The sequence below is a fragment of the Amblyraja radiata genome, chromosome 12, assembly GCF_010909765.2.
Source record: "Amblyraja radiata isolate CabotCenter1 chromosome 12, sAmbRad1.1.pri, whole genome shotgun sequence".
Taxonomy (NCBI): domain Eukaryota; kingdom Metazoa; phylum Chordata; class Chondrichthyes; order Rajiformes; family Rajidae; genus Amblyraja; species Amblyraja radiata.
This window is the reverse complement of record NC_045967.1, coordinates 57105301-57119120: the sequence shown is the minus strand read 5'-3', so window position 1 is coordinate 57119120 and position 13820 is coordinate 57105301. Positions and strand designations below refer to the sequence as shown.

General features: G+C 44.8%; 1 protein-coding gene across 2 annotated transcripts in view; it reads right to left on the bottom strand.

Annotated features, from left to right (window-relative positions):
* The window catches only part of LOC116979247 (sodium- and chloride-dependent neutral and basic amino acid transporter B(0+)-like), a 156376-nt gene that overhangs the window by 4460 nt on the left and 138096 nt on the right, over window positions 1–13820 (bottom strand). For both annotated transcript variants that reach the window (XM_033030848.1, XM_033030847.1), the window contains 6 exons: window positions 6033–6173; window positions 3738–3966; window positions 3447–3572; window positions 2138–2256; window positions 1170–1269; window positions 43–152 (listed from right to left, as the gene is read on the bottom strand). In XM_033030848.1, the coding sequence (XP_032886739.1) occupies window positions 43–152; window positions 1170–1269; window positions 2138–2256; window positions 3447–3572; window positions 3738–3966; window positions 6033–6173 (825 nt within the window). The remainder of the gene's footprint in view (window positions 1–42; window positions 153–1169; window positions 1270–2137; window positions 2257–3446; window positions 3573–3737; window positions 3967–6032; window positions 6174–13820) is intronic.

Sequence of the window (13820 nt, the reverse complement as noted above, 5' to 3'; positions counted from 1 at the left end):
GACAATTGGTGATTTTAATTAATAAAAGATTTAAACTCTTACCACCAACAAGCAGGGTGAGATAAAACACCAGCACACTCTCCACCACAGCCGGAACATCCAATCCTTCTCCCCAATCATCGTCTCAATGTCCCTGATGAATCTGTTCACCCCTGTGGACAGCAGGAATGTAGAGATGCTCAATAACGTATCATCTTGTCTTTAGGGGAAGTTTAGAGTCATTGAGTCGTACAGCATGGAAAGGAAACAGACCATCAGCCCAACTCATCCACGCCAACCAAGTCCCATTTACCGGCGTTTGGCCTATTTTCTAAATCTTTCCTATCCATGTATTTGTCCAAGTGTCTTTTAAAGCTGTTATAGTACCTGTCTCAACTACCTCCAGCAGTTCGCTCCATAAACCAACTATCCTCTGAGTGAAAATGTTGCCCCATGGAGAAATCTTACCCTTTCACCATAAACTTATGTCTTCTGATTCTCGATTCCTCTACTCTTGGTAAAAGACTCTGTATTCACCATATCTTTGTTAGGTCTATGTGACCAGAAATCAATTTGCAGCAAATGCTTCAGTAAAAATATCCAGTACCTCAGCAATACAAGGGGTCATGAGCAAAGGACACAGAAGGTCTACTGTGTCTTGTGAATATGGAATGAAATGGCGAAAGGCCTTTGTGGTTGATACTTGCATTCTGTAGATGAAGTTGAGTTGATTCACATCGCGTGTACTGTCTCTGTGTAATCTACTATTCACATTCTCTTGATTAAGTATGATTGTGCTATGTATAGTAAGATTTTTATTGAATTGTAAGCAAAAAAAGGAATTTCACTGCACTGAGGTGCATGTCTCAAAAATGGATCTCCTGCCCCTCCTTTCTTCCAGCTTGCCCCCCCCCCCCTCACTTCCAGCTTTCCCCCTCCCCCTATAATCAGTATGAGGATGGGTCCAGACCCGAAACGTCCATGTTCTCCAGGGATGCTGCCTGCCCCGGTAAGTTACTCCAGTATGTTCTATCTTTTTTCCCCCACAATAAAGTAGCACTGAAACATTCAACATCACTCTAGTAACTTTGTTTCCTTTGAAGAAACTCAATGATGCTCTTCTTGGTTTTTTTCAGACAAATTACTTTGTTTTTGTTTTGTCGCTTCCCTGTAGGTCTCGGCACACTTACCATAGATCCAGCCCAGGCCGATGAGTTCCAGAAGTGCCACTGTAATGAGAATCCACCCGGCACAGAAATGATCAAGTAAGTTGATCCAGTAAATCCCAGCCTAAAATTAAACGTGAAATATGATACATAGATAGGCAAGTACAGTACAGGAACGGGCACTTTGGCCCACTATATTTGTGCTAAACATGATGCCTAGCTGGACTGGCCTCACCTGCCTACACATGATCCATATTCCTATATTCCCTGTGTCTATCTAAAAGCCTCTTAAACACCACTATCATCTGTCGCCACTGTCACCCCTGACAATTTGTTCCAGACCCCATCACCCCCCTTGCCCCCCACATTCACATTAAACTTTCCCCCTCTCATTTTATAGCTGTGCCCTCCAGTGTTGGAGATGTCCACCATGGGAGAAAGATTCTGAATGTCTACCTTATCTGTGCCTCTCATTATTTTATATACTTCTATCAAGTCTCCCCTTAACCTCTGACGTTCCAGAGAAAGTAATCCAAGTCTATCCAACTCCCTGCAGCTGAAACCTTCTAATCCAGGCAGAATCCTGGTAAGCCTCCTCTGCACCCTGTCCAAAGGGTCATTGGTGAGATCACAGGAGAGATGTGGGCTGACAGTGGGGGTGAGGGATTGAACAAAGACTCAGTTCAGTCCTGAGGGGAATCAGGGAGCTGACATGAGGGGTTTGGATGGATGCATCCGGAGGGATTGTCAGAGCTGGGCTTGTGGTAAATTATGGGGACGGTTGGACACATCACGAGGCATTGACAGATTGAGTGGTGTAAAGTGGATCACTTCATGGGACAGATGGTTCCCTTTCCCCACTCAACGTGTCACAATGGTGGTGGGGTAAAATTCTATGGGGCTCGTCTTTAAAATCCAACCCAACAAATCCAAACCCACCTAGTTTTGGCTACTTGCTCTTTAGCGTTTAAATGATCATGGAGAAAACATACCTGTGTTACATATACAAGGCCAAGGAGATAGAATGACAAACAAATGGCTATCGTCAAATAAAGGCGTTTTGTCCGAAGAAATGAAGGGAACAGGTCCAGCAGAATTGTTATGTTTGTTTCTGATGAAAGAAAGTATAAAATGAGAAGACTGATTAATTGTTTGTAACACATGACACAAATTGGATAGAATGTGATCGATGAATTAGGGCTCATTATTTGTATTATGAGGGGCAAATTGGTTCTAATGCAATTTTGATTCGGAACCAGAGAAAATGATCTCATAGTGTTACCTGTGGCTCTCCTAATATAAACAGTGTTCCTTAATTAAATATTGAAGATTGATCTAAAAACATATGATCTAAGCATGCTTCCAAACCACTCTAGCCACTACATGTAAACTCAGATTCCTGCTTTAACGCTGGATCTTCATGCATCAATCTTGCTCTCTCCACATGAGGGAGCTCCTATGCTGCTTGCTTGAGGCTGGCATTGTGGAAACTGTGGTTTTGAGTCCAAGAAAGAGCAAGGACTAGCAAAGAACTGGTAGAAGCTGGTTTTCCCAAACATGTTTATCAATGCTTCCTGTTTTATCTGAGCATAATTCTTCTCTTCCTCAGTTAATATAATGATACTTCAAACTACTCCTGGTTCCATTCATCCTGTCCCCACTGCAGAACTAAAAGTGTCACAAACCAATGTGAGCTGTCATGTGGTTTCTGTTCTTGAGTAAGTGTTATTTAAGGGATCTGTTCTTGAGAACTTCCGTTAACTGAATTTTCCGAAAGTCTGAAACCAGCAGTTTCAATGATTGATTAACATTTATTTATTGTCTTCCCCTGTAAAGTTACAATGGTACAAAATCAGTATGTGCCACATCCACTTGCTTGCTATATATCCCTTTATTTTGAAGACAAGTTATCTGTTAAATGGACCAGCTGCTACTACCATTCCATAACTTGTGAAGATGTTTGCATTTCTGTCACTGATGTTTCTGTCTTCAAAAATGCTTTACAATTTGTGTAAATTCAAAAGTCTATAAATCAGGTCTTCTGTAACCCAGGGAGTTGATATACTCATTATTTGATCTCCAAAGCCCAAAATCATTGTGACAGATTCTCCGGCTAGGGTTGGCTGTTAAAGTCTTAAATGGGTTTGTGTCTTGATGGTGGTGGGCAAAAGAGATTATTGGCCCATCATTCATCCACCAGCATCATCCACAGTAACTCTTCACTTTTCTGCTACCACTTAACAATATTAGCCCTTTGCAAAGCCAGAAAACCACTGGCTCAGTGAAGTACATGGCTCTTACCCACAGTGGCAAACTGACTGTCGAGTCCCAGCGTGATCAGCATGAAGAAAAATAAAACGGACCATAGAGGAGCCCACGGCAGCTGTGCAAGAGCCTCTGGGTAGGCAATGAAAACCAAACCAAAACCTGAACAGTGGAACAATGGGAATGGTGCATTAAATATTGAGAGAATCTCTCTCTGACTGATACTGAAAGCATAATTTTAGAACGTCCCATCTCTTTTACTCAAGCCCTCGGATTGGTTTCAGAACGAGGGCCATACCTGGGTGATCTTCGCTGAATTTGCATTACCTGACTGAGCGACCTCTGAAACAAGCTTGTCTTGTACGTGAGCAATGTGTCCCAGGACGGAGAAGATGACAAATCCAGCAAACACACTCGTGGCACCGTTCACCACACAGACAATGATGGCGTCTCTGTAACAGTTGTTGTGGAATTTGTTGTAGGATGATAGGGTTATTAGACTGCCGGTACCCAGTGCAAGCGAATAAATAATCTGTGTTGCTGCATCTTTCCAGACCTGGTGCACAGATAGTAAAATTAGTCAGCATTGCAAAATGTTACTCAAATTCATTCAACCGCACAAAGAACAAAAAGTTAATTAACTGCACACGTCAGCATCAAGCTAAACTAATCACATCCAACTGCACATGATCAATATCCCCCCATTTCCTACATATCCATGTACCCATGTAGAAGTCTTTTAAACACCACCATCGTATCTGCTTCCACCACCATCCCTGCCCAGGCAGAACATTACAGACACTCACCACTCTGGTCCTCTGACCTTGCCGCTATGCCCTCTGATAAAGGTTCTGACTGTCTACCCTGTCTATGCCTCGCAACATTTTATATACACTGATCACATGTTCCCTCAGCCTCCAAAACTTGAAAGAGAAGTTATTTATCCCAAGATACTCCCAACAAAAACAAACAAATTAGAATATAAAATTTCAGCATCTAGCAATATTGTGTCATAACTTTCATATCCACAAATGGTAAAGGTTAAAATGACCCAGACATAGATAATTACCATAAACTTCACTGATGGATCTGAAGTAAACAGGAATATACATTGTTTACTGAGTTCCACTTCCTTAGAAGGCTTAGGAAGTTCAGCACGTCCCCAACAACTCTCACCAACTTCTACACATGTGCCATACAAACCATTTTATCAGGATGCATCACAGCATAGTTTGGGAACGGCTCCATCCAAGTCCGCAACAAATTGCAGAGAATTGCAGGACATAGCCCAGGCCATCACTCAAACCAACCTCCCTTCCATTGACTCATTTTATACCTCATGCTCCCTCGGCAAGACCACCTGCATAATCAAGGACGAGGTATTGATTGTGGACGATCAGCCATGATCACATTGAATAGCGGTGCTGACACGAGGGGCCAAATGCCCTACTGCACCTATTGTCTATGAGTCACACCCTGGCCACTCCCTCGTCTCACATCAGGCAACTGAACCAACAACTAGAGAGTAGTCCTGTATTTCTATCTGTTTAAGAAGGAACTGCAAATGCTGGAAAATCAAAGGTACACAAAAAAGCTGGAGAAACTCAGCGGGTGTAGCAGCATCTATGGAGCGAAGGAAAATGCAAAGTTTCGGGCCGAAACCCTTCTTCAGATTGAGGAAGGGTTTCGGGCCGAAACATTGCCTTTTTCCTTCGCTCCATAGATGCTGCTACACCCGCTTGAGTTTCTCCAGCTTTTTTGTGTATCTGTATTTCTATCTACCTGATTGGAGACTATCTTTGATTGGACATTACTGGCATTGCCTTGCATTAAACATTATTTCCTTTATACTGTATCTGTACACTGGATAGCTCAATTCTCATCATGTATTGTCTTTCCGCTCAGGTTAGCACGCAACAAAAGCCTTTCACTGTACATCGGTACATTTGACAATAAACTAAACACAACTCTAAAGCAACCATTGTTCAAAATTCCATTTCGACAAAATAAATGGCAGTCACGCAGCAATAGAGTTGCTGCCTTACAGGACCAGAGACCCGGGTTCAATTCTGACAACGGATGCTGTCTCTAGAGAGTTTGTACATTCTCCCTGTGACCACGTGGATTTTATCCGGGTGCTCCAGTTTCCTCCCACATCCCAGAGATGTACATGTTTCTAGGTTAATTTTCTTCAGTAAAATTGTAAATTGTCCCTAGTATGTAGGTTTCTGCTGGTGTACGGGGTGATCACTGGTCGGCGTGGACACGGGGGGGCTAAAGGGCCTGTTTCCGCACTGTATCTCTAAAGTCTAAAGTGAAGTCTAAAGTTTTATTTCATTCCTCCTTTCCACATGTTCCATACAGATCTATTCTACACCTTCAATTCCCACTTCATACCATGGAGTCTAAATGCTTCCGACTTCATCACATCCTTCCTTGCTCACATAGTTCATCACAAAGTCGGGCCAAATCTTTTTGCAGCACGACAGAAGCAACTGGAATTAGATCTCACACATGAGAACCAAATCCCAAAACAATGTTCAGCACAATCAATGAAGGGAAGAAAGAAATAGTTCATACAATAAAAGCACATCTGGAACTTGATGGATCACAGTGATTTACCTCAGCATCAGCCAGCTTTGAGAAGTCCGACTGACTACCAATGTAGAATTCAATCCCTTTCCGGGCTCCCTCCAGGGTCAGTCCTCGGATCAGAAGTACAGTCAGAACCACGTACGGGAATGTTGCAGTGAAATAAACCACCTGGTCAGGGAGAGGGATTGTTAGATTGTCCTGTGTTGTTGGACAACATCTACACCACTCAATCCAATTGAAGCAAAAATGACGTAGAACATAGAAAATATAACACGGGAATGGGCTCGTTGGCCACAATATCCATACTGAACACGATGCCAAGATAAACTCATCTGTCTGCAAGTGATTGATTTTTCTCCTTTGCTCTTCGTAAAAAAAATCTTGCCCTGCACATCTCGTTTAAACGTTGCCCTTCTCATCTTAAACCTATCGGAGCATCGGAGTGGTGGCGCGGCCCTAGCTGCAGTGGCTCACCGGCAGTCCCGTTTGTTTGTGTTTTTTGTGTTGTTTATTTTGTTTTGGTTAATCTAGTTTTTGGTTCTTAGTTTGTGTTTTGGGGGGGGGGGGGGTTGAAATGGGGTTTGCAGTCTCTCCCTGCGGGGGAATGCAACTTTTTTGTCGTATTCCCCTTCTCTGCCTCCGTCTGCGCTGAGGCCTAATGGAGCTGACGACCTCGAGGCTCCGGAGGCAGAGCCCATCAGGACCCGCCCTGAGCTCGCTCCCGTGAGGGTGGTCCGGCTCAGGGCTGGAACAGTGCTCCCGTGAGAGGTTGTGACGCTCCCGTGAGGGCGGCCAGCCCGAGGGTGGAACGAGGCTCTCGTCGGAGCGGCCGAGCTCGGGGAGGTGCGGCACTCGCAGCCCGAGGGAGGTTCGGCACCCATGTCGGGGCGGCCGGGCCCGAGGGAGAAGCGACGCCCAAGTCGGGGCGACCCGGCCAGAGGGAGAAGCGACGCCCAAGTCGGGGCAGCCCGGCCAGAGGGAGAAGCGACGCCCAAGTCGGGGCGGCCCGGCCGGGAGGAGAAGCGACGCCCAAGTCGGGGCGGCCCGGCCCGGGGAAGAAGCGACGCCCATGTCGGGGCGGCCCGGCCCGGGGAGGTTCGGCGCCCATGTCGGGGGCGGCCCAGCCCGAGGCTGAAGACGGTACGGTACTCACGTGAGGGTGGCTGGGACGGTGTTCTGGCGGTGGTGGCCTTAGTCCGGGGTTCGGCCGCGGGCCAGCGGCTGCGTCTGCAGGACTGGTGGGCGGCAGATTCGACCACCCCGGGCCGCGGTGTTTGAGCCGCGGGACTGATTTATAACATCGCCCGGGAGGTATCGCCTCAGCGCAGAGGGAGAAGAGGAGGGAAGAGACTGCAGACCTAAGACTTTTGCCCCCATCACAGTGAGGAGATGCTGGGTGGACTCACTGTGGTGGATGTTAATATGTGTTTATTGTTGTTTTTATTGTATTATATGTATGACTGCTGCAATTTCGTTCAGACTTCGGTCTGAATGACAATAAAGGCTATCTATCTATCTATCTATCTATCTATCTATCTATCTATCTATCTATCTATCTATCTATCTATCTATCTATCTATCTATCTATCTATCTATCCCATATAATAGTAAGATTAAACGAGAACTTACCAGTTTGAAGTTTGATCTGTATTTTATGAGGAGTTACGATGAGGGATTACGTGAAGAACCCGCTCAGTGCGCAGGCGCGGCATACTTCCAAGCAGCGGTGTGGAATCACAGATAGACACAAGTATTTGAAGTAAACATAGTAAAGAAAAAGAGACATCAATTTATCAGTTTGATCCATATAATGAGGGTGGGAGCGGAGGGCACGTAATCCCTCATTGTAACTCCTCATAAAATACAGATCAAACTTCAAACTGGTAAGTTCTCGTTTAATCTTACTATTTTACTTCGGAGTCACGTGAGTGACTACGTGAAGATTTCAAAGCTCTGTGATTTCAAACCGGGTAACAGTTTTATTCACTCACTGCCGAAGTTCTTGAGGGAGGAAGTGTTATTGTAATTAACCAATGAATCTGTTTTTCAAGAAACAAAAAAGGTATTTATTAACAATAACAAAAATAAATTGCTCCCCCGGGCTTAAATTAAATATTTGCAGCTTCTAATATCTTTGCTGCAAATAAATCAGGTTTCATCAACGGCTTGTTGTAAAACGTTCTGAATGTTGATTCCCTCGACCATCCTGCTGTATTCAGAATGAGGTCAATAGGTACATCCATTCTTGCTGCCGTTGATGTGGACGCTGCCCTAGTGTAGGTATGTTGCAAAGCCTACCTGAAGCGTCTTTGAAAATCTGCCGCTGTGTGTGTGCGCGATTTTGGCGCCGTTTAGAGGGGGCGGGTTTAAAACGCGATTTTCTCTAGGCTGTTCAAATCGAAGACGTTCAGCCTAGTTAATTATTAACGAAAAATCGCTGGAAGACCCCGTCGCAAAAGCTATTATTAGGTTTAAAGGCCTCGTATAATAGTTATAGTAGTTTAAAAATCAATCTCTAAACCCGCGACAGCCAGCAACCGCAGGGTTTCATAAAGCAGACAGCTGAAGTTAGGTTGTATATTTTTACATTAAAAAGGGCTTCTAAAGATCCCTTTATACAAAATTTAATATTGCGAGTAGCTCAATTTGGGCAAATTATATCCCGCAGTATTTTTCTGGGCATTTGAGGCACAAATCTACCGCAATGTGAACGTTCTAAACCAGCGCGTTCCACAGGGACCCACTAGAAAGCTGATTTAAATGGGCATTTATTTACAGCAATTGAACACTGAATTCCTTCCATTTGGTCTATAAATTAATGTAAATGAGATTTAAAAATCATGTTTTATTGTGAATTATTTGTGAATATTATTTGGACATTTAGGCTATTTAAAAATGTTAATAATTTATTAAGAAATGGATAGATGTTTAGATCTAGTATTGAAGTCTGAAATTAGCTACAATTAGGTAACTAACTAATTATATGCTTTAATTTCAGGTCATCCAAGTAAGATTCTTTTATATTTGTTTCAGAATGCTTCAATCTATGATAACTGAAAATTTCATTCAGTTCTCTTAATTTTTAAGAAAGTTATGGGCTTTTGACTGTTCACGATCACAACTTTTTTGTTATGTCCATAGAAAATCAATAGGGAACAAGATGCTCATTTCCGAGTATGAAAATGGCCATAACTTTTTAAATACTTGAGATATGAAAGTGAATTAGGTGTCAAATTAAACTTATTTTTATGCTTTATCTGATGGGATAAATTACAGACTTGATTTTTAAAATCTCAAAATTTTGTAACATTGCTACCTAGTGGAATGAGATTTAAAGGTATTAATATCTATCCCGGCAGCTGTCAGTACATGTTTTAGCCATCTTGAGATGGTTTGGCTTGTTACCCGGCCATGAGGTTTTTTGTGGCTGACCCATAAGGCTTGTTCACTCCCTCTGATGTTGTGGGTTGTATCTATATACTGTAGTAGATGGGTCACCACACACAAACGTGGCTCTGGTGGGTAGGCCCGGAATACCACTAGTGGATTGGATGTTCCTGGCCTGCTTTGTTTCACCAGACCTTGTAGAATGAATGTGATCTGATCTGGGGTTGTCACCATGTTGTCCAGTCTCAATTTGTGTAGTGACTGGACCCTCTGAGCGGATACGAGTGCCATCAGCATGAGCGTTTTCAGTGTTGACTGCTCGAGGCTGAGGGATCTAGCTGGTGGCCATTCCCTGAGGTATGTCAGGACGACACTGATGTCCCAAATATGGGTATACCTGGGCTTGGGGAGCTTAATATTATAAATGCCCCTCATAAGTTTTACCACCAGTGGATGGGATCCCATTGCCTGATGTCCTGCTGGTTTGAGGTAAGCGGAAAGAGCACTACGTGCTGTGTTGATGGCACTGTAGCTGATCCCTTCATGATGGTGTAGATAGGCCAGGAACTCCAATACGTTGGTTACTGTGGCTGTTTCATATGTTGTCCCTGTTTCCTGGCAGTACTTTTCCCATTTTTTGATGTTGGTTAAGTACTGCCTTTTGGTGGATGTTCGAAGGGATGCTGACATGGTGGTGATGGTTTGTTCGGACAATCCCAGGTCCAGGTAAGGTCTGCTCAGAACCTGCAACCCAGGAGTTTAATGTCTTCATGGCATGGGTGGCTTATGCCTGATACTGGGTGAGTTAATAGTCCTGGATCACTGGGAAACACCATAGGTGATTCTACCACCATGTCCTGTAGTAGTGGGAACCATGGCTGTGTAGGCCAGTCGGGTACTATCAAAATACCAGAAGCAGAGTCCATCTGTATTTTGCGAAGTACCCGACTGATGAGGCAGAAGGGGGGAAAGGCATAGAAAAAGAACTTTCCCCAATCCAGCATGAAGGCATCTACCGCTGCTGCCTCTGGGTCTGGTTCCCAAGCGACATACATAGGTTAAGTACTGCCTTTTGGTGGATGTTCGAAGGGATGCTGACATGGTGGTGATGGTTTGTTCGGACAATCCCAGGTCCAGGTAAGGTCTGCTCAGAACCTACATACATAGACATACATAGGTAACTGGTGATTTAGTCTTGATGCAAATAAATCGATATCTGGCGTTCCATATTGCTTGATAACTTTAGCAAATACTTTAGGGTTTAACATCCATTCGATGTTGTCATTGAATTTGCGTGACCTGGTGTCTGCCACTGTGTTTAGCTTACCTGGTAGATAGGTAACTTAAAGCCAAATATGTCTTTCGACACACCATTGCCAAATCATATTGACCAATTTGTCGCATGATAAAGATTTTATGCCGCCCATATGGTTAATATAAGCCACCACCGTAGTATTATCAATTTGTAACCGAACATGCAAGCGCTGCATATTGGATGCATATGCTTTTAAACCATAAAAGGCGCCCAACATTTCTAAATAGTTAATGCCCAGTGTGGATAGTAATGATGACTCTGGGTTAGTCCATCTACCACCTGTGCTGGATATGGAGTTAGTTGCTCCCCAGCCTTGAGCACTGGCATCTGTCTGAAGAACTAAAGTAGGGTTAGTGATGATAATAGGACTAAAACTATGCCAAACATTTTGTGTCCACCACTGTAGCTCTGATATTGCTTCCGTGGGTAATATCATGACACGATCATAGTGACCTCTATGTCGTTTTAGTGCCTGTACCTTTGCTCTTTGTAAATTTTGATAGTGCAAAGGTCCAAATTGTGTAGCCGGAAATTCTGCTACCATTTTTCCAATTACTGTTGCTACTTGTCGAATAGTTGGTATTTTGTTGACCATTAAGTTATTGCATGATTGTGCTAATCCAATCATTTTCTGCCTTAGCAGGGTAACAGTCATATGGACTGAGTTAATTGTGAAACCCAGGTAGTCCATGATAGTGGATGGATTTAACTTAGATTTATCTGGATGTAGGACGAACCCCAGAGTTTCAAGGAGCTGTTTTGTAGCTGAGACTGCTGCCACAGCCAGTTCCATTGTTTTCCCCACTATGAGGATATCATCCAAATATGCCATGACAATATGTTTTTGTTTCCTTAGTATTGCCATGGCTGGCTTCAATATTTTTGTGAATAATCTTGGGGCTGAAGTGAGTTCATTGGGCAATGCTTTGTACTGCCACTGCTGCCCATCCAGATAAATGTTAGGTATCTGCTATGATCCTTATGTATGGGTATTAGATAGTAAGCATCTTTGAGATCAATGCTTGCCATGTAGTATCCTTTGGAAATCAGTTGTGTAGCAGTAACAAATGTTTCCATTTTGAAATGTATATACTTAACAAACTTGTTTAGTGATGTTCAGATTCAGATTCAGATTCAATTCAGATTCAATTTTAATTGTCATTGTCAGTGTACAGTACAGAGACAACGAAATGCATTTAGCATCTCCCTGGAAGAGCGACATAGCAAATGATTTGAATAAATAATAATAAGTGATAATAAGTGTCCGGGGGGTGGGGGGTGATTGGCAGTCACCGAGGTACGTTGTTGAGTAGAGTGACAGCCGCCGGGAAGAAGCTGTTCCTGGACCTGCTGGTTCGGCAACGGAGAGACCTGTAGCGCCTCCCGGATGGTAGGAGGGTAAACAGTCCATGATTGGGGTGAGAGCAGTCCTTGGCGATGCTGAGCGCCCTCCGCAGACAAGTCGCATCATGTTAAGTCAATGATGATGCGACTTCCACCATCTTTTTTGGTTTTGGTGAATATATTGGATACAAATTCCAAGGGTTCATGTTTGGTCTTTTCTATGACCCCCTTTGTGATAAGTCTCACCAGTTCAGCTTGTCCCTCCCGTTGCTCTTTGACGGAGGGAGAAAATACCCTTTGAGGCCAATGTTGAACTGGCGGCGTTTTTTCTGATATAAACTGAATTTTATATCCACTAATGCTGTTGAGTATATACTTGTCACTCGTGACCATACCCCATGCTTCTTTAAACAAGTGTAATCTCCCCCCTGTTAGTAAAGCACCCTTATTCTCTATATGCTGGTAGGAACCAGACCCACCTACCTCCATGGTTATTGGCGATTCTGTTTCTTTGTTTTCCTGAAGGTTCTGTTCTGACGTGCTGGCGATGTTGGGGGGAGGCGCATTTTCCAGGGGGTCCGCTGTGGGCCCTGATCTAAAAAAGATCTTTGGGGATAATGTGTGGACCAAAAGCGTTCACCAGTCCCATATTGCGGATGTCGACTGGTGGATGCCGTGGGGTGCTGCCGCTTGGGTATCGGAGGTCTTGGTTTGCTCGTCCCGGGGCCTGCCCTCATTAGGCCGAAGGTTTTCGATGCTTCCTCCATTTCCTTCAGTTTTTTATTGAGATCCTTCCCAAATAGTAGCGCGTCCGTCTCCGCAGCTGGGGCTTTACACAAGCCAGAAAATTTGGGGTTGAGGGCAGGTCTTATGTTTTCCCTCCGGAGATTGTTTATCTCAAATTGTGTGGTACACATCAATGCCAGCACATCCTGCTGGCAGGTATCCATCTCCGTGGTCTCCACGGAACGAGCAAAGGCTGTGATGGCCGACGTCAGGAGCCTTAGGATCCGCTGTACCTTAAGTTCTTGGGCCCTGATGTGTGACCCCACATGCCCCCAGATTTGGCTGTTGACACTCTTTACTTTGAGTGCCTCACAGTTTTCTGGTGCTGTGTGTTGTTCCAGCACCTCAGCGAGCACCTTTTCCAGTAATGGCTTATTGGACAGATGGTTGATGCTGGCCGCCATTCTTGGTTCCAGCGGTGCTCCAGCCCGTGGGGTTGCTACAAAGCGGTCCACCACACCCAACAGCTCTTCCTGTTCCTGCACCCCTGGCATACTCCCGAATTCGTCCGCCTGCCCCTGTTCCAGACCAGCCCAGCCCTGGTCACTAATGCTAGCCTCCAGTAATGAGGGAGCAGAGGGCAGTGCACAAGACACTGTGGAGGAGGTACCTGTCCTTCCTCCCCGGAAGCGCTCTTGCTGCGTGTCCCAGTGGAGCACCTGCTCCAGGAGCTGCTGAATGCAGCTCAGGCGGCTGTCTCTCCTCCGCTTTGGTGGAGACATGTCCCCCTCCGACGAATCGGAGATGACCGGCCGGTTGGACTTCCTGGCCACTTTCCCAGTCCGCCGTGCAGGCTTTGGCGAGACTGGGCTTGGCTCGGTCTCGGGGATAGTGTAACGCTCTGAGAGCGACGCTGCCGCCGGTTGCTGCCCCGCTGGAATGGAACGCTCCTCTGGTGGAGTTAAAGCAGGGGCAGTTCTCTTGGAGAGTTTTCTATGTTGTGTCGACATTTTTCTGCAAAGCAAACACAACTCTACTCTCCT